The 21144-nt window shown below is 37.6% G+C and overlaps 1 protein-coding gene across 2 annotated transcripts in view; it reads right to left on the bottom strand.

Annotated features, from left to right (window-relative positions):
- The window catches only part of MAN1A2 (mannosidase alpha class 1A member 2), a 148041-nt gene that overhangs the window by 88481 nt on the left and 38416 nt on the right, over positions 1-21144 (bottom strand). For both annotated transcript variants that reach the window (XM_082045553.1, XM_082045554.1), the window contains exon 3: positions 9442-9538. In XM_082045553.1, coding sequence (XP_081901679.1) covers positions 9442-9538 — 97 coding nt within the window. The remainder of the gene's footprint in view (positions 1-9441; positions 9539-21144) is intronic.

Raw genomic sequence — 21144 nt, 5'->3', positions numbered from 1 at the left:
GATTGCTAATAAGACCCCCTTTTAACCAAATAAGGCATGGAACTAAGACAAAGGAAATAATGGCTAAGCTTTGAGCAAACTGTGTGGCTAATTGTAAACCTGGCTTGCTTTAAACCAACTGTAAGACTAATTGTGAAACTAGAAGGTAACAAGGTAAGAAGAAGACACAGAGGAAAAAAGAGGAACTTCCTCCAGAATGGCCAACTGCAAGAAGACCTCCTGAAGACCGCAAAGGAAAGAAAATCAATACCAAAAAAACTAAAATAGGCTGAAACTAACCGAAATCTGGAACTCAAGGACAATAAAAAGGGCCAGTTTGGAGATCTTCGTGTGTGTGTTGATGGAGCGCAGACTCCCTGCGCACCCAGCGCTGTTTTGCTTATGCTTTATCGAACACATGATAATAAATGGTATTAAATGCTGCTATCCATGATTGGAGTAGCTTGAGTTGTTTATTTCAAGTCCAAAGTTTCCCAATGGGAAACTTTTTTTTTTTTTTCCTCAGAGCAAACCATCTGGTTTATAAGAAAAAAAAACAGGAGAGGATGCTACTAGAGAGAACAAAAATTCTCAGTTTGAGCCCGAGACCTGAACTCTAATATGACTTAATTTCTTCACTACCATTTGACATAGATGATTATTCCATTATTTTATAAGGCAGGTTACAAAAATAAGGTGTGTTTATTTAATGGGATTAAATCTGTGCATCCTATTATATATTTATTTATAAAGGCAGAATTCTCAATCTTCTGAATAATGCCATAGGATTTAACATCAGTCCAGAAACATGTTAAAAAGCTACTGAGAACAACTGACCTAAATGTGTTGGACGTAAGCTAATACAGACTGGGTGAGAAGGATTCAGTGGGAATGCTGTATTAAAAAGAACAGACAACAGTTGCTCGTGGTGAGTTTTCCTGATATGCGCAGGCATACTTGTAACAGCTGGATGACATAGCAATAACATTCAAAAATATCTGTAGCCAATCACAGCTGACTTTATCTATGACACCAGTAATCTAAAACAGTTACGAATCACAGCCAGATTGCATCCTGCCTGCACACATTTCCGGTTTTCAGAGAACAATAATGTTCTGAATAAACACCCTGTCTATTGCAGTGAAGCAAAATACTGTTTACAAAACACTATTTTCCCAATTAGCAGTATCAGTCAGAGGACAGCTTTAAATTAGATGAACTGAGGAAAAGTAAGAAATTTCATAAAGAGAAGTCATAGCATCAATGTTGCAGTCTTTTTAAGAAGCGAATTTGCATATGGACAGAGAATACATACAGAAGGTATATAAGAACACCCTTCAAAGGCTCTTAAGAAAACTAACCTGCCACAGGATAAGAGAAAATTTTTCTCACACAGATGAATAATGGTTTAAAAGATAGGAAATGGGATAAGTGTAAACAAGCTGTCACCACTGTGAAGGGAAATCACCAGTGAGATCCTATAGAGCTGAATGCCTATTTATTAAATCATTTGAAAATACCTGTAAGTCATCGTATTTATAAATCATTCAGAATACTATACACATTGTATTAGGATTTTGAAAAGGAATGCTACTGTAAAAAAGCCACCCTACAGTGAGCTTCTAGACTCTATAAGAAGCCTAAAAGATGAAAAATACACTTATTAGGAAAGGAATAGTTAATAAAACGAAAATCAGAACAAAGTCTGTCTTCTCAAAAAAAAAGGAACTTGAAAATACATAAAGAAATTAGATAATGTAGAGGTTATGAAAAAATGTACACTTGAGAAATTACTTAAGAGACCAAGACTGTCCATGAAAGACAAGCACACAACTGAGGGCATAAGCAGTTCTACAGACTCATGAATGCCACGGAAGAGACAAATAATGTGTTAGGTTTTTCAAGTACCAAAACTAGTCGCCTAGGACAGTAAGCAGACTTCAAAATTAAACTTTCCTACATAATACAGAATCAAACTACGGAATCCCCCACAATGGGATATGGCAGCTTAAGTTTGCACAGACTCAAAAGCAAACTGGACAAAAATCACAGAAAAATAAAGTAAAAATGATTAAATAAAACTTTCTGCCTCTGCCCACAGAAGTGTTACCACTACATAACTTCTGGAAACCTGGAAAGAACTCTGAGAAACACTCAGTCTGTACAGGCTTTTCCTGCTCTTAGATTTATTCCCTAGGTACCTGCTGTGAGCAATTTTTGGACGATGAGTAATGATAATGTTTGGTGTTTTGTCCGACCTGAAAGAACTTTTGTTGTGTTATCAGAGCACTGTTCTAATTCCAAATTTGTCCAGCAACTGGAGACTTACGTTTGTTCTTTAAATTTTACCTTTCAAAAACCTGTGCTACTGGCCAAAAAAACGACCAAAACATTAAATGTACATGTAATATTCAACATTGTCTCAGTGTAGTCACTCATTACTGATTTTGCAGAGGACACAGCTGCATAGGCCTGTCCCAAGGCCAGTTCCATTTAATTTAAAAATAGAGCAAGACATACAGACATTGGGTTGAAATTTGTATCATGAAACTGCCTCTCTTTACGAGTCAGCATGAATGGATTTTCTTTCCCCTTTGATTTGCCACAGAAAAAGGCAATGATGGGTAGGTTACTTGTGCATGTACAGTTCAAAAACTGCTTAGCACTTCTTTCCTCAAAACAAGTCAAGAACAAATTTGTTTATTTATTTACACCTCATATTCCTTTTTTGTTTTCATTTATCCTCCATGTGATTTCAGAGGCTGAAAACATGTATAGGAAAAGGATGCCGAGCAGAAGTTATTTCTCCTGCCTGTCTCTTCATTAGGATTTTTATGGCAAGAAGACATCAGACAATTTTAGCCATATTTTCAAAAGGTCATCCCTCAATTTTTACTTTAGGGTGTATCTATTTTCTTCCCAGTAAAAGTGTTGTCTCCATAATGTTTAAAACTTTGCAGGTTTTTAGCAGCTAAAAAAACAACCAACAACAAAAAAGGCCCAGGAAACCTATCACCCTTGACACTCAATTTCGTGAGCTTAGAATGTAAGTGACAACTAATCAGATAACAGCAGATAAAAGTGTCAGATCAGCTCAGGCAGTCCAATAACTTACCATGACAAATGACAAAAACATCTAATAAACTAATGAAAATTTTCCAGGGTAATTAAAACAAACAAAACCTGCAACTATAACAATAGCAGTTAAATAATTTTTCTGTAGTGTTTGCAAGAAATACTGTACCTCTTGTTTTCTAGAACACAAACTGGACAAAGAAATCACGTTACTCTCCCAAGCTTTACTGTTCTTGCCAAAAGTACAGGAAAAACAGATGCCTTTGCATGACTCAGCTCCTTCTCGCAACGGGCTCATGCCCTTGCAGCCTGACAAATGCACTTTCTCCGTGGGGCTTGGGAGCATCGCCGCTCTCCGGCACGGCGGAGAAATGCGCTGTCAGATCTCCATTGCTTAGCAACACAGGAATCTGCAGCAAGAGCTTCCCACGCTGCAGCAGTGGGCACTCGGCTCAGCAACTTTCTCCCAGGTCAGGGGGGTTCATCAGTGGCACTGGTAGCAGAAAGCTGAGACAGGCTGTGCAGCAACCAGGCAACAGGACACACTCAACAAGGTGGGAGAAACCAAGTAGTCCGCCGGCAAGTTAAAAAACCAAACCAAACCAACCAACCAAAAAAAAAAAATCACCTTACCAGAGCTGACCCAGCTGAATTATTGAGTTGTTCCCTTGGTCACATCTTGGCTTGGTAACCAACATGCACCTCAAAATTTCATTTTTCCCAATATATGAAGCAGTAGCACATTATGTTATATGACACTGAACATGCTAGACTGAAGTCCCTCATAAAAGAGAGAACAGCTGCATTTGGTCATGTGTTAGGGAAGAGATATGGCACTGCATTGCAGCCTTGAGGCTCTACTAAATAATACAAATGCAACCACAATGTGACTTCATTGACAATTTGCCCTTCCTCCCAGAATGCAACATCCCAAGACAGAGCCTGCAGACATCACAAATTAAATTGACCACTTACATGGCATGTGCAATAAGATCAGGAGAGGCATGAAAGCACTATAGATGCGTGAGACAGTCCTACTGTGTCAAATTATGAAATAGTTTCATTGAGACCTTCTGCATGAAAATGAGCATGCTGGTATGCAAGCATGTACAACTTAAACTCCACATCATTATTACTTAGGAATGATTTTTTTTCACACCCTTCAAAACATATCTAGACATATCTATTTACGTATACATTATGAGATCATCTTCACATAACGCAGCTCATCTTTAGACAGAACACGTACAAATGCAAGGTTTAGAAATGCACTGCTAGTAATATGGGAAGTTTACAATTTTGCAAGAGTTTCTATCATTACTTTGTCGTGTACTTATTACTTGGCAAATTGCACAGTCAACTTCACACACACATCAAAAAAAAAAACCAAAAACAAAACAAAACCAACAACAACAAAACACACAAAACCAACACTATAACAAACACCCCCACATAACAATTTTCAGACCTCTAATTTCAGAAAGCATCAGGTAAGATGACCACCCATGATTTCTAGTTTTGCTGAGGATGATGTTCTGAGTTGTCCAAGACTGTGGTCTTTTGTTTTCTTAGTCATTCAGGTTCTCAAATAAACACTGTTTTTGAAAAATAAAGATTGAAGACTGATACAAACCCAGTAGTACAAACTGCTCAATTTAACTCACAATAAAGAGTCTTCCGGGCTTGTGCTACGGTAATTAGTTCATAAGATACTGAAGTAAAAGATGTCACATATATACATAATTTAAAACTCTGAAGCATATCTAGATTGAGTAACTTTACTGGTGTTTCCATGAGATGTTCACCTATGGGTCACCAAACAAGTTCAGGGACAAATCATCTTTAAACAGCATAGTTAAGACCATTACTCTGATCCCCAAAATCAAATCCAATCAGTTTTCATTACAGTAAGAGAATCTACCAACACCATCAATTACTCTGGTCTTCACTAAAGGCAAAAAACCTTCTGAAGTAAGGCTCAGTGTTTGTCATGTTTGCTCATGATCTTACATGCATCATTTGCCATCAGCCTTTTGTCTTCACTCTTTGTATTCTAATGAGAACTTGACCCAGATCCCATACAACCCCACCTCTGCAACAATGCCCAGTGGCTGCTAAATTATTCCTGCAAAACACTTTTTTTTTTTTTAGCTTAGCTGCTACAACCACCAGCAGAGCTGCAAATAAAAATTTAAAGTACAAAGAGAAATTACACCTCTCTGATATAATTTCTCCTTGTCTTTTATACTTTATTTTATAGGGAAGGAATAAATAACATATCTTGACATTACTAGCTCTTTCAAAAAACGACAACTTTCACAAAAACAGGAGCAAGTTATCACCCTGTTTCAGCAACACAGAAACTATAAAGGTTTGTTTCATATGTCATCTAAATGTAAATATTTTTAAAAGCTCACCAGTTCCCAGTCACCTGTCCAACAGCAACACCAGCCTACTAATTCTGAGACCCAGCTGTTGAAGAGGTACTATTCAAGATTTTAACTACTGACTGACTACACAGTTTGAAAGGCAACATTTTTAGCAGGCTCTGCTTTATAATTTACCATCACCAGGCCAGAACTTTCAAAAAGACTGGCAAGAGTTTCTAGTCAAGCAACTCCAGCAGGTTTTGTTATAAAAGTCAAAACACTAACTGGGGCAGCCCACAAATGTTCTTGCTGCCATGCTTCAGTGAGGCACACAGCACCTTGCTTTGAAGTTTATCACCCTTCCTTATCTTTTTTAAATGACTTAAAACTAAGATTTATGAGAGCAGAGCAGGCCTCCTCCTCTCCCCTTCTCTGACCTCAGCTTGATCTTGTGATGCTGGGAACACTGATGTTCCTCTTGGCATAGATATAGATATGCACTGCTTCAGAGGGAAAGGGGAGTCCAACAGGGAAGATTAATGGTCCATTTGCCTTCTAAATTGAATTGCATTTGCCTCACTTGAGAGTTATCAGTAAACCTGACTTCCCAAAGATTCACGCAAAGGGCTGCAGTGACAACCAGCGATACCATCTCCTTGCTGAATCTCATAGACGTGCAATGAATTGAAATGGAAGTACAACAGACCGCAGTAACAGCAGAAGATAGTCTGGGTAAATCCCCCTTTGAGATTAATAATAAAAACAGGTTTTGCTGTGCAGCTTTTTTTACTAAAAGTAGCATCAGTTTTCAAAAAAGTTATGTAATGCCTCTATAAAGGCAAATACCACTGGGAGTGGTGTCCTTATGAGTAAAAGAGGTTGGTAAACTACTAGCAATAACAATACAGCCTAGACAGTCCTTGGTACAAGGATCCATTTTTTTCCCCCATTCCCATCAACCACCCACCAAATCAACAACAGCTGATTCTATTTTAGACTTGGTATATACTGAATATTACAGTATAAATTTCAGAAAAGTTTTTCAGATTAAATAAGCCTTGAACATAGCAATCATATTTGGCTAAAAATTAAATGGCACAAAACAGCATCTGGATTTTAAAAGGAGAAACATTTAGGGAATTGCCTGCTAGAGTTAGCTGGAATAAGAGGATCAGAAACTTGAATGTGGAGGAAGCCTGCAAGTTCTTTCAGACAACGATGCCAAAACTCCAAACAAGAGGCATTCCAAAGGATAAGCATTCCAAGGAGAAAAAAGTAGGAGGAGATGTATTAGAAGTAAGCAGAGGAGGAATAAAAAGAAAAGAGTAAAATTAAAATAGTTTCAAAATGTTGTGTCAGCCATATTAAAAACAAACATTAGAAAAATGTTTTTCTGCCATATAAAAACAAAAACAAACACAAACAAAAAAAAAACACACACAAAACTCAAAGCACACCAAAACCCCCCCAAAAACAGTAACTTCTTAGAGAGTCTGGGTTGCAAACCAAGACTGGTATATTAAGCAAAGGAATTGCATACAAATTCAACAGCAAAGACTACATCATCATACAAGAGAACAAAGATTTTCACTGTCAGACCCAACTTCATCAGCTAGAGAAAATATAAAGGAAAGCCATGTATTATAGGTAACATAGCTGCAGAAGAGATTTTTTAGTAGAAATGAAAGCAGTACCAATATACAAGGTAGCAAAAAGAAATTATCTAAGAATACTCTACAATACTCTCCAGGAACCTAAGAAATGTCCTTTCATCTATCACAGCTGAATCCTGTTGCCCTGGCTTTCCCTACAGCCTCACACTATGCTCAGTAGCGGCTGCATCTTCAGCTCTTCCATTTCACTTTTCAAACTCCTCATCCAGTCCAGATGCTCTTTTCTCCTGAGCACACTAACTTCTACATCTTACTTTCCTCAGACAACTCCACCCGACTCTATACTTTTCTTCATAAATGAATATAAAGTAGTAAAACAAATATCGGCCTTTACACCCTGCCAAAGTGTAAGAAAGCAGGTTCCAGTGCACCACAGAAGGCAATCACTGCCAGGCTCTAAGGGGTTTGCTTGCATAAAGGCAAACAGTCTGTATTGCGGATAGGGCTTATATAGAAGTTGAAATTATTCTCCTTTGGATTTAAATAAGCTTCTACAAACTACAGCTTTGGGGGAAGGATTTTATTTGCTGGGAGCAAGGGAGAGGAGCAGTGTGTCCAGTTAAAGATCTCCCTTATCCATGTCCAGCACTTATTTAAGGTTGAAGTTCATCATGCAGATAAATTTGAGGAAGAACTGTTTGTATATAAAGAAAATCACTTGTTTATTTGTAAGATATAAGAATGCTTTACATAAGAATGCTTTCACGATAAAACTTAAGGAGATCAAGGGAGGGGACAGAGTGAAAAAAAAATAAAATCCCTTTAAGTATTACAATACTTTGAAACAACTCCTTTGACACTTCTTTTGGAATGAGTTTCCTCTGTGAGGTTACTTTTTCCCTACAAATGAAAACAAAAACCTAACTGATTTTTTATTTAAGTCAAAATAATTTATCTTGGGTTCAGGCACTAAACACAGAAAACCAGAAATTACAGAATCCTAATCTGTATTGCTATCATCCACAAGAAACAAATTCAAGATTTAAAGCAAGATAAATAAAACAAATACCAGCTGCAAGGAGAAACAACTTCACACAAAGTCATTAGCCAATCACCTTACAATAAAAGCCAATAAAGACTCGATTGCAAGCAAATTATTATAACCAATACTAACATACTTAAGATATACACAGTATATCCACACTCATTCTTGATGTAAAAAGTAGTTACGATAAATTTGTACCTTTCTCAGATACTAGAGCACAGATGAATACAGTATGAAACCCTGACCCTACACAGTCTTAGAGCAGCTCTCCTGGGTGCATTTTACAATAAATGCATGAACTTCATGTGTCCATCATCATAGGTGCACTCTGGACCAATCCAAGTTTAACCTCAAGCACTAACATCAAGGGTATGTGTTTTGCTATACCTGAGGATGAGCCTAGAGAACCTCCAGGGCTCAGTCCTCTAACAGTTAAAACCACCTGATGTTTTTGAACCATCAGCAGTCCTAGGGAACTGGGGATTAAAAAAATTGATTCCTTCCTGGTTCGAGTACCAATAAAATGCTTGTCAGTTCCCAATCACTATTATACTTATTCTGTCCCAATGCATTTACACTACAAAAGCAGTACCGCTACACATCACTGATATTTTAAGGAAGAAAAGCCATCTAGTCTGATCACATGTACACAGTACAAGGCTATTCAAATTCTTGATCTTTGCTTTCCGCACGTTTCATACTTTTCTAAATAGCATTTGCAACATTCATTCACACTCCATTGCTCAAATATTCTCACTCTACCCATTGAATTTCTTCAAAACTTGCCACTACTCTCAAAATTTCTGTATTTTGAATGTTGTTTTTGTCTTTCATTACAGTCTACAGGTTCAGGATTCACAAGTCACATGAAGTCACAATGTTACTTTTGCTGTACCCAGATCTCTTTTTAAAAGTTACTTTAAATTTCACCACGATACTACCAGTTTTTCAGCATCTTTTATGTGCATTTTATCTTGTATCACATTCTCATGGAATTAAACACAAAGATCAAGACACGATGAGGTTGTTTTAAATTACAGTAATTGCATCCCAAAATATCATCACCACATTGTAACTCTTATTTATATATATGTGTACACAAAGTAACTGCACATAGACACAGCTTAGCTTTTGTAACAATAAGAACATATAACTCCCAAAAAGATAGTTCAGTCAAATAATCCATTGAAGTACCATTGAAATAATCAACACACTTCTGTCATCCACACTTCAAAAGATTTATATAAAAGAAAAATTTGCTAGGAAGTTTAGGTAGACTTTCAAAGAGGATAGCATGAACAGAATGTAAATTTAAAAAAAAATAATAATTAAAAAAAAAATATATATATATATAGCCTACCAAATATGTTGGTGGAATGTCCTTTCCGGGCAATTGGTTTGAGCTCATTATGTCCCCATCCATATTGCCTATAGTTGTCCCAGGCATGCTTCATCATCTAAGGGATGGAAAAAATAGGATTCGATTACATTATAAAACTACATTGTATGAATACAATATTTTACTTCTTATTTGAGACTTCATCTTTCACAGTCATCCCAATATACTGGTAGTTACTTTGCCACTATTTCTACCTGTTACAGAAATCGGATTATACAGCATGAATAAATTTGGAAACAACTTCAAGTCTATTTAACTTGAGCTACAGAGACTAATGCACTGCATTAGGTAATTTTATTGTTCGTTCTTTCTTTTCCTTAAATATATGCATAGACATTTAAGAATTTAAGCATAAGTAATGCATTTAAGCAGAAGGAACTGTGAAAAATACTGGCTAATGTCTAAAATGCTAACCAAAAGAAAAAATATCTACCAATATCTGAAGCATAAAAGGGATTTATTTACACTGGTGCATCCAAGTATGACTAAACAATTTCGCAAAAGGCACAATAAATTTTTTATTAGCAACACCTACTTGACAAAGATAGAGTCATACAGCCTCTACCAAAAGAAATGCCCAAACCTTTGCACTTTAGAAAGCATAATGAACAAAGTGGTACAAAATTATTAATATGTGCTCCACGTAACATTCTCAGCTCCTTTTTAATAGACGTTTCCACCACCTACTGTAGCAAACTACACCTAAAACCAAAAGATCTTGCTGACATGCAAGTATGAACTGTGAACATCAACCACTAACTAAGCAGAGCTTTTATGGATTTGTTAAAACTTGTTAAATTCCTTGTGCTTGTTTGCATACAGCAGAAATCAAACAGCGACCAAGTTGCAAAGCAAACGCAGTTTAAAAAAATGAAATATTATTACCTAAACAGATCAAAGCAAGTAACGTGAAGAAATCAGATGCCAAAAGACATTGCCCCAAACATAAGAACAGTCAGGAACAAACCTGTTCTAAAACAACAGACATGCCACTGTATCCACAATCTTATATATTGTTCTATTATATCTTAGAAAGTGGTATTATAATAATGTTAATATAAACAACAACTTGAACCATTTACCAACAAGTATGAGAAAGGTTCTCCAAGAGGAAAGGCTACACTAATGTAACTACCAGATTAAGGCTTTAAGAAAGCAATTATATGAGGGCAAATAAAGTTTTCCCTATGATTTACAAGATTCTAGTTTTCTTATTTGAGTCGAAGAGTCATCATACTCATAGAAACCAGGAGTACACAAGCAGATGCCGCCTAAAAGCTGTGGTGCAGCCAGTAGAAGCAGCTCTCTTTTCTTAGTGAGTTTAGGATTTAGTGAAACTCAGCATCTGGCAATCCCAAATATTTCACACTGCATTTAAACTGCCTGTTGAGAAATGCAAAACAAAGTTTCTGTCTCTCCACAACCACCAAGAGATCCCTGTTCAACTTACATGGCTGCAATTCCTTTGAATGTAAACTCCCTCCAAATTTCTCATGGCTCAGTTAACTTATGCCCAGACAATAAATCTGAACAGCAGCAAAAGTATATGCACAGGCCCAGGAGCTGGGAAGCGCTCCTGTGTTAAGTTAAACTGACATCAACCTAGGCACGGATGTCCCTCGCAACATGCCAGACGTCCCACTCCTACTGCTTGTCATTCAAGGTCAGCTCCCATGTTGCTTTTGGGATTTGCACTAAAAGATTCTGACACCTGATGAGGCAATACTAATGCATAGTTGGTTTTAGTGTCATGAACCTGTAATGCAAGAAAAAGAGGATATAAATATTAAACTAAAAGAGGAGAGAAAAAACATTTCATTAGCATTCACAAATTAGTGTTTACAAAGCACTTATCAAATTGAACAATTAATAGCTATTAGAACCTCAAGATGACTCAGGTAAAGCTATCTCCTCTCAACAGGTAAGAACTACAGCATGACACACAATAGAAGCCTAATCACAGTCAGCATAGAAATTCCTCTGAGACCTCTTATAAAGATTATCCAGAACCAAACTACAAGTTTTATATAAAACTGTTCACTAACTTACGAATCGAGAATCACAGCATGCTTCAGGTGGGAAGGAACCTTAGGATGTCTCTAGTTCAATCTCCTGCTCAAAGCAGGATCAGTTATGGGATGAGACTGGGCTACTGTGATACTTAAGACTTTCTCCAGTTAGGGTAGACTTAAGGCGTTCTCCAGGCAGAATGGGGCAGTGAAGGCCTCTGTGAAGTGTCCCACTCTAAGTCCAATTGCCAATCCACCTTTAAATCCTAAAAACTCTACCTGGGAAGACACAGACCTATAGTTTTAGATGGCACTAGAGAATGAAACAAAAGAATTACTGATCGGTGACTTCAATGTGAGTTTGATAACACAGATGTGTGAACAACAAGCTGACCATGACATAGCAGCTCTAACCAACCTGCTTCCACATAAGGGAAACTAGGCTTTTGAGACCTTTGAATTCAAATATATGAAATCATGGAATCATTTAAGTTGGAAAAAAGCCTTTAAAATAGAGTCCAACTGTAAACCTAACACTTCAAAGTCCACCATTAAACCATGTCCCTAAGTGCCACATCTACATGAAAATGGATGCAGCAATTAAATTCTTAATGAAGGAGAATCAAGGGAGCATTGACATTTTAGCTTTGTGAAAATCTCAAAGTGTAGGCAAATACCAGTATAGATCAACACTAGCTAAGCCCAATAGTAGAACATAAACTTGCTTCCTCACAGCAGAATGTTAATTGTGGAATATTTCACTGTCCCAATGGCTTTTGGGGAAAGTACAGATTTTGTTACGAACTATTTAGTTCTGAGGAAACCAAATAAAATTATGGAAGTTACAAAGTGATAAAACAGAATACGTGACAACATAAGAAGTTTCTACATCCATACGGTCATAAAATAAAATTTATCCTAGGATAAACTTTCATTAACACAGAAACTGTAAAGGAGTCAATTTCACCAGATTCATGAATCAATGCAGAAGTAACTTAAAAATACACTGTTGAGACTAGAAACACTGTCAAACACAAGAGACTAAGTTGACTGCATCATCTGAGGTTCTGAGATAGGAAAGCATACTTTGATGAGGCCAAGCTACTTTGATAAACACAAACACTGTCCCCTCTGCCTCCCCCAAACAGTGTACAAAGAATATGGTGTTATACTCAAGAATCTTTTTACTTTCTTACGCTAACTAGTCAACTGATTTTTTTTGGATGAACACTGAACGTTACTCTGACACACAGCTCATTTCCACAAACTAAGAACTCTCCATGATACCATGTTAGCAGGTAACTGCACATTACATTCAAATGAGAAACTGCACAGCTCTTATATACAATGTTAAGTTTTGTAAGGATGATATGCCAAGAGATCTCATAACAACATGGAGATTCCTGCTACTGCCAGAACTGGTAGCATGGTAATACTATAGATACAATCTCTGTACTATTGGGAGCAGTTGTGCATGCAGAAGCTTTTGAAAGACAGGAAAAGATAGATGCCTCTGGCAGCTAAAAGTTTAACAGAGGATGTCACTTTGGCTCATGAAGCAGAAGTTAGGTGAACTCCTGATATGTAGACCAAGATTATCTCTATGGCTGTGCCAGAGAGTATTTGCATAGTGAAAGCTGGAAATGCTGAAGAATAGCTGTAGGTATAGATAAGTTTTTCTTCAAAAACACTTGTCTGTAAGAAGAGAGGCAAGTCACAGAGAATGACTGGAATGCTTATTATGGGATGCATCATACAAAAATACAAGCCAGCAAGATGCTGCTGCTTGTACAACTTGATAATTCTACAAAAAGATTAATTTGTATTCTACTGCAAGAGAGCCAGAATGGCAAGAAGTAGGGCATGTCTCAAATGAAACTGCTCTTGTAGGTAGACCATTATCTAGATGCTTTAACTAACTTCAGAACACGTTCATGGGACCTTACTGTAGAGTTTATAGTCACTGGGAAATATTTTTTTTTTTTTTTTTTAAAGACAAAGCAGCAATGACGTCTTTTGACAAAATCATGATTGTAACAGTAAAAAGAGGATACAGTGGTTGAAAAGAGACTTTCTTAAGGGATATCTATCAGTACAGCAGCATGTTAGAAATAACAATTCAAACCAACAGACTGGTTCGAAAACCCCTTTCCACTTGTCAAAAAAGGGCAGTCACCTAGCAAATAGAAAACACAAGTCCTGAGAAATAAGTAAAAGAAAATTTACTGACAGATCGCAAAGACTGACTGTACACAGAATGAGGAACCTATCCTCTTCTTTCCACTCATCAGGAATGTGCATAACGGAGAGAGCAAATAGGTTTTGCTTTCAAAGGAACCTCTTCTGGTTAAGGGTACAATTTTAAGATATTTATATAAACCACCTTCAAATTCTGTTTTAAAATTAACCAAGGACTTGCTACACAAGATCACTTCTCAATTTGCAGATCAAAAATTAATAACCATTTTCCTACTGTCTGCAGAGAATATTTTTTGGAGGTTAAAGAACAATTTATTCCTTGTATAGATATTCAGATTTTTGAATAAACTTGGAAAACTCATACAGATTATTTTATTCTTCTGGGAGCTACAAATCTCTACCTAAAGAGAAATTATTTCAAGTATCAGTCTGTGACTGTCGTGCATTTCTGAACACTGCCACTGAAAATGTCTCTTTGGAACTTGTTCCTAACACACACATAAAGCTGGGTTTTCTTCTACTGATGAATTCATAAGAAATCCATTACTAAAAGCAAAACTAAAATGTTTGTCAAATGTATGCAAAATGGGAAGCTTGTCCTTTTCTGTTGGCATGAAATACTTCAAGACTAAGATGCCTGATGGAACTATGGGGAAAACACTTCAGACTCCAGAGAACTAGAATAGTAGATGTAAAGTGCCTAAATTTGGAGAGCTTACAGCAGTGAACCAACTGCTCAAATTTGTACAAGAAAGCCAAACGCTTTTTTCCCCAAGATGATGAATCACAATTTTTGACCTTGTGTGTCTTCATGGTTTCCAGAGAAACTGGCAGTCACAGGTCTGACTGGTCCTGTGGTGTTCAGAAAACTAGAACCTCCCAGATCACCTCTGTAAACAACAAGGACTGAACATCAGCCAGCAGAAAACAGTTCATTTCTTCCTATTTTGCCTTCTCCAGTCTTGCCTTTTCAAGCATCAATCTAATCATCTTCATCAGTTTGCCCTTTCACCTCTGCCAGTTTTACTGTATCATTTTTGAAGCTGAGAACAGAACTACATGAAGCCTGCAAGATACGGGGGCACTACCATAGGAACCTTGCCTGTTTTGTTCTCTTTTCCAAAAAATACTGAATATTAGCTTTTTGTCTGCTATTGGGCAGTACTGTGACATTTCCAAGGAACTATTACAAACACAAGCTCTCATTCTCAAGTGGTAATAAGTCACCTCACACCTTTTCATATTAAGCATGAAGTTGGAATTTCTCCCCCTCCGGCCCCAATGTGCATCATTTCACATCTAGCTGAGAAATAAAAAGGGAGCTATTCACTCAGTCCCATAGGATTTTTCTGCAGTTCTGTAGTCTGGCCTCCGTTTTCTACTCCAAACCTCCATATTGGCAACAAAGTTCATCATACCACTATTCATCCATTTTCCAATTCTAAATAATTTATTTGCATTATTTAGAGCATGGATCTCCCAGCACGTCCTCTATGGCCTCTACCTCCACTTATTTGTACTCTCAATTTCCTGCCTTCTAACCGTTTCTCCAGGCAAATAGAGACACAACCTTCCAACCCAGGGCTGCCTCGTTCTACAGTTGTTAGTGATGAACCTTGCCAAACATTTTTTTGACAAATTGTGTATGTAACTATCTGCTTTGTCCACATGCTTATTGACTCTTTCAGAGATCTGCTATAGCTTTTTGCATCATGACATCACTTAAATATACTGGGAGACCTTGGGTACTTGTGTGCTAAGCAATTCTATTGCCTGTTCTAGTTTCTGTTAATCTGCACAGTTGATTCATCAAGCATAGAGGCCTGCAGTTCCTTGACCTCTCCTTGAAATCTCAAAAACTGATGTCTTGTTAGCCACCTTCTAGTCCTCTGGTAACAAAGCAGAAAATAAGAATAGATGCCAGCAATGCAATTCAAGAAGCCAAATCTCAGAGCAAACTAAGTTTGTTGCAAGTTTCAGGCACTACAGTATTGTATGCAGATGGTCTATGTCTTAACGAGTAACCTCTTGCGGTGCGTTCCATTACCTACAAGTAGTTCACATCGTGTATCGATGACATCATTAATATCAGTAATTCTGAAATATATCATCATCAGGCATTAACATACTGGCATATATTCTATGGAGCTGCTCTGGGAAACACAAAAGGGACTACAGCAGATGTATGTAAAGACAACTAACAATTAGTGGAATTTTTACGATGTTTAAGAGGATGCTCTTGTTTTCCAGTCAAAATCTCCACATCTGCAAAATACAAATTGTCACTTGTATAACAATTTAATATACAGCCCTCTTCCATCTAGCCATAACTCATGATTTTTGGTACAAAAATCTCAGTAATATGGGAATAAATAGTACATAAAATTAAAACAAAAAGAAAAAAAAAAAAAACACAACACACAAACCCACAGCAACAAGGTTCATCAGATTTCATGAAGCCTTTTGATTTACCCAGCTCTGGAGACAAATAATTTACCTGGGGTTCTGCTCATTTCTGTTCAGCTGATTGTATCAGTGAAGTGAAATATTTCCTTCTTTTCTCGATTTTTATTTTGCATTTATGAATTTTAAATACTGCAAACATGTTAGTTCATTGTTGGAAGAGAGGTTCTTCTCACAATGGTCTAGGAAAAAGCTATCTTCAACAATGAAGACCTTCTCTAATTTTTAACATGCTTCAAATAATGCACGTTCTGTAATTGCTACAACTGGAGTAAATAAATTCATTTTTTAAATATCCTCAAACACACAAACTTGTATTCCTTCCTAGTAGCACATTTTAAGTTACCAACTAAAGCAACCTATCCAGAATGTGCAGCTGCAGTACTTCACCATCCACACTAGCAGCTTCATTTTCATCTTCCTGCCAGAGCAAAATAAATACACCAAGCTACAAAGCTTCTCATAGCAAAAAATTAAAGATTCTAAAATGTAAAATAAGTTCTTCATGTTATTATCCCAACATGGAACGCAACTTTGTGCAGGGCCATTTCTAACTTGCCCATACTGGCCAAACTGCTAAATGCACAATTTTCATTCTAATATATCCATTAAAAATTAGTTTACCAACATGCTTGATCAAGAACAGTCCTTCTTTATGCAGATTTCACTAACTCAGTAAAAATGAGATAAGCATTAAAAAAAGTACAGTGAAACTAATTTAAAGCCAATGCAGCTGTTCTCAACATGCTGAATTAATTTGAAAATCCAGAACATAGAATAATCCAAATAGTGTGCAAACAGGATCACTTAATAAACAATCTGTGTATACATTTATATATAAACATTTTTGTATACACACATATATAAAATCTGTGTGTGTATGTTCATTCTGTACAAAGACATACACCACAGGGAGTGTTATCTTATATGCTGAAAGATAGGTCACAATACTTATTGTGCTTCATTTTTACTGGGATCAAAGCCAGGAGCAGTGAGCTACAAAATACTGTGCAAAACACAATAGACATCTATTATTAAAAACTGATGTCCTAACCAAGCAGAAGTCTAAGTAATTTTGACCAAGAGAACAAAGACTGTAAAGTGCTAGCAATGATTAAATTGTTCTAAATTGGTTTTAGATGCTGAATAACATCCCACAGTCACAGAAGGCAGCCTATTTGGCTAGATCAGAAATACTGCAATTAAAAAAATATAAAATGAAGTTAGCAGTGGAAGTTGTATGAATAGTAACTACGAAGAGTTATGCAGCATAGAAAGACCACTACATGATTAAGTCTTTCTTTCTTCTGCGCAGCTCTTTTCTCAATAAGCACACAAAACATAAATCAGGTAAAAGGACACAATTATTTTTAACCTTGTTTCTTAAGAGAATAAGGCTTATGCAATCTTGTCTGCACATCTGTCATTTGCCACGTACATTTGCAGTAGCCTTTGAATCCATTTTCTCATTTCAAACCTGATTTTACAGACTTGAAAGAACCAGATACTTGAGACCTCTACTTTGGGTGGGAAGGGGGCAAGGGAGGGAGAGAAAAAAAAAAAAAAAATCTATGGCTTGGTAAGTTATACAGACACAAATTAGTACCCCAGCTGAGAGGAAAGCAGTTATAATCCAACACTTCACTCATTCAGAGGGGCAGCATTTAGCATGCAGGTAGCTCTAAACAGGGCACAGAACACATTGCAACTCATGCAGTCAAAGAGGAAGGTAAGAGGGCGTTCACAATGTGTGCATGAGGAACAGAGGGTGGTGTAAGGGGATTTAGATCAAAAATCCACAGGGAACCACTGGTTTTGCTGCTTATAAAACAACTTGAACAATTTGTTACTTTTCAACACTATTAGCAGTCTCTTGAGCATCATCCAGAGCACATGATGAAAGTGTTTTAATCACTTCTCTTCTTGGCACATTTCTGAAAGTATTTCCAAAATTGCCCCCACTAATATTAAATAAACTATCCTCCTACTTTCCCTTCTAAAAGGCAACATACCAGAAGTCCCATTTTAGAAGAGGATACAACAAACATTTTGATGAGTGCCACTGTAAGTTCGCTCAAGTCAGAACATCCCCAGCTTCCCAGACAGAACCTTGTTCCTCACTTGTGCAAAGCATCCGAACTTAAGAGCGACTCATCCCGCGGGGTGTCAGATGTAGCAAGTGATCTTTAACTGTGGTCCCTATGCTCCCTGGATGCCCATTTCACAACAACTTTTGCTTAAATGTCTTTTTCCACTTTTTACCAGAAAGCCATGACAAGCAGGAACATAACAAAATTTTGGGTGTGTTGAAAACAGCATACCAAAAGTACTAAGATCTCTCCTTGCTATCCCATCTCATTAAACTATTAAATTAGTTTTAAACTATTAAACTAGACTCATAACAGCTTTTAAACTGCACAAGAAGCAAGCATGATTACAGCCAGCAGTTTCAGTTACTTCATAACTCTAGCTTATTTGTGTGAACACCACACCTTCTTTGAGCTGAATTATTAGGTTGGTGCAAAAGTAACCAGTTTTTGCATTGTTGAAATTTGCTGTTTGATACTGAAATACATTCTTTAATAATTGTGGTTATTTTATACATCATTTTAATGCACTTTTCTCGGTTTATGTTTTTTTGCTACTGACTTACCACCTGCTGTTTATTTTATAGTTATTTTAGACTATGGAAATGATGATAGACAAAAAGCCAATTCAAGTGATTTTATTATTTGAGTTCAAAATGGGTTGTAAAGCAGTGGAGACAACTCGCAACATCAACAATGCATTTGTTCCAGGAACTGCTAAAGAACGCACAGTGCGGTGGTGGTTCCACAAGTTTTGTAAAGGAGACGAGAACATTGAAGATGAGGAGTATAGTGGTCAGCCATTGGAAGTTGACAACAACCAGCTGAGAACAATCATCAAAACTCATCCTCTTACAACTACACAAGAAGTAGCTGAAGAACTCAACCTCAACCATTCTACAGTTGTTCAGCATTTGAAGCAAATTAGAAAGGTGATAAAGCTCAATAAGTTGGTGCCTTATGAGGTGACCAAAAATTCAAAAAAAAAAAAAAGTTGAAGTGTCATCTTTTATCATTCTATGCAACAAACCATTTCTCGATCAGATTGTGATGTGTGATGAAAAGTGGATTTTATACGACAACTGGCAATGATCAGCTTCATTGGTTGGACTGAGAAAAAGCCCTTCCCAAAGCCAAACTTGCACCAAAAAAAAGGTCATGGTTATTGTTTGGTGGTCTGCTGCTGTTCTGACCCTCTCCAGATTTCTGAATCCTAGTGAAACCATTCCATCTGAGACAGATGCTCAGCAAATTGATGAGATGCAGCGAAAACTGCACTGCCTGCAGCTGGAGGAAGGGCCCAGTTCTTCTCCCTGACAACACCCGACTGCATGCCACACAGGCAGTGCTTCAAAAGTTGAACGAATTGGGCTATGAAGTTTTGCCTCATCTGATGCATTCACCTGACCTCTCACCAACTGACTATCACTTCTTCTAGCACCTTGATTTTTTGCAGGAAAAACGCTTCCACAACCAGCAGGATGCAGAAAATGCTTTCCAAGAGTTCATCAAATGCCAAAGCACGTATTTTTATGCTACAGGAATAAACAAACTTATTTCTTGTTGGCAAAATGTGTTGACTGTAATAGTTCCTATTTTAATTTAAAAAGATGTGTTTAAGCCTAGTTATAACAATTTAAAATTCATGGTCCAAAACTGCAATTACTTTTGCACCAACCTAATAAAAAAAAGTCAATGTACAATGAGCACTGCCAAATTACATGACTGTCTATCACAACAATACAGAACAAGCAGTAGAACAAAAAACTTGGATTTGCCAGTCTGTCTTTGAAACCTAAAACATAAAAACCATTTGACTCTTCAATTTATTTAACTGCACTTATTTAACATTCTGGAGAAGCTTTTTTCCAGTTGACAGGCTTAGCCAACAAACATCCTGTCACCTCTGCAGATCATCTGGTCCAACCTCCCCCTCAAGCAAGGTAACCTGGAACAGGCTGCCCAGGTCCATGTCCAGTCATCCTGTGAATATGTCCAAGGAGGGAGACTCTACAACTGCTGGGCAACCAGCTCCACTGCTTAGTCACCCTCACAGTAAACAAGGATTTCCAATGTTCAGATAGAGCCTCCTGTGGTTCAGTTTATGCCATTTGCTTCTTGTCCTGTCCCTAGGCAACACTCAGAAGAGCCTGGCCCTGTCCTCCTTGCACTCTCCCTTCAGCTATTATATACATTGGTGAGATTGCTCTAAGCCTTCTCTTGTCCAGGACAAACAATCCCAGCTCTCTCAACCTTTCCTCAGATGAGAGATGCTCCAGCTCCTTAACCATCTTTGTGGCCCTTTGCTGGACTCTGCAGTATGCCAATATCTCTCTCATACTGGGTACCCTAGAACTGGACAGAGCACTCCAGGTGGGACTTCCCCAGTGCTGAGTAAAGAGACAGGATCACCTCCCTTGACCTGCTGGCAATATTTTGTCTAATGGAGCCCATCATACAACTAGCCCTTCACTGCAAGGGTTCATGTTCAACTTGTGTCCACCAGGACCCCCAAGTCCTCCTTTACAAAGGTGTTTTCCAGTAGGGTGGCCTCCAGCATATTTTGGTGCATGGGGTTGTTCCTCCCAAGGTGAAGGACTTTGCATGTATCCTTGTTAAACTGCATGACAGCCAGCCCCTTTCTCCAGCTTGTTGAGGTCCCTCTGGGTGGCAGCACAATGCTCTGGCATATCAACCACTCCCCCGCAGTTTTGTGTCACCAGGTGACTTGCTGAGGGTATATTCTGCTTCATCATCCAGATCATCAATGAAGATGCGAACTGGATTTGACCCAGTATTGACCCTGGGGTACACCACTAGTTAGTGGCCTCAAAATAGACTTCAGACAACTGATCACCACACTTTGGGCTCAGCCATTCAGCCAGTTTTTAACCCACCTCACTGTC

The sequence above is a fragment of the Streptopelia decaocto genome (genome assembly GCF_964273445.1).
Source record: "Streptopelia decaocto genome assembly, chromosome: 1".
In the NCBI taxonomy this organism is placed as follows: Eukaryota; Metazoa; Chordata; class Aves; order Columbiformes; family Columbidae; genus Streptopelia; species Streptopelia decaocto.
This window is presented reverse-complemented; position numbering and strand designations above follow the sequence as displayed.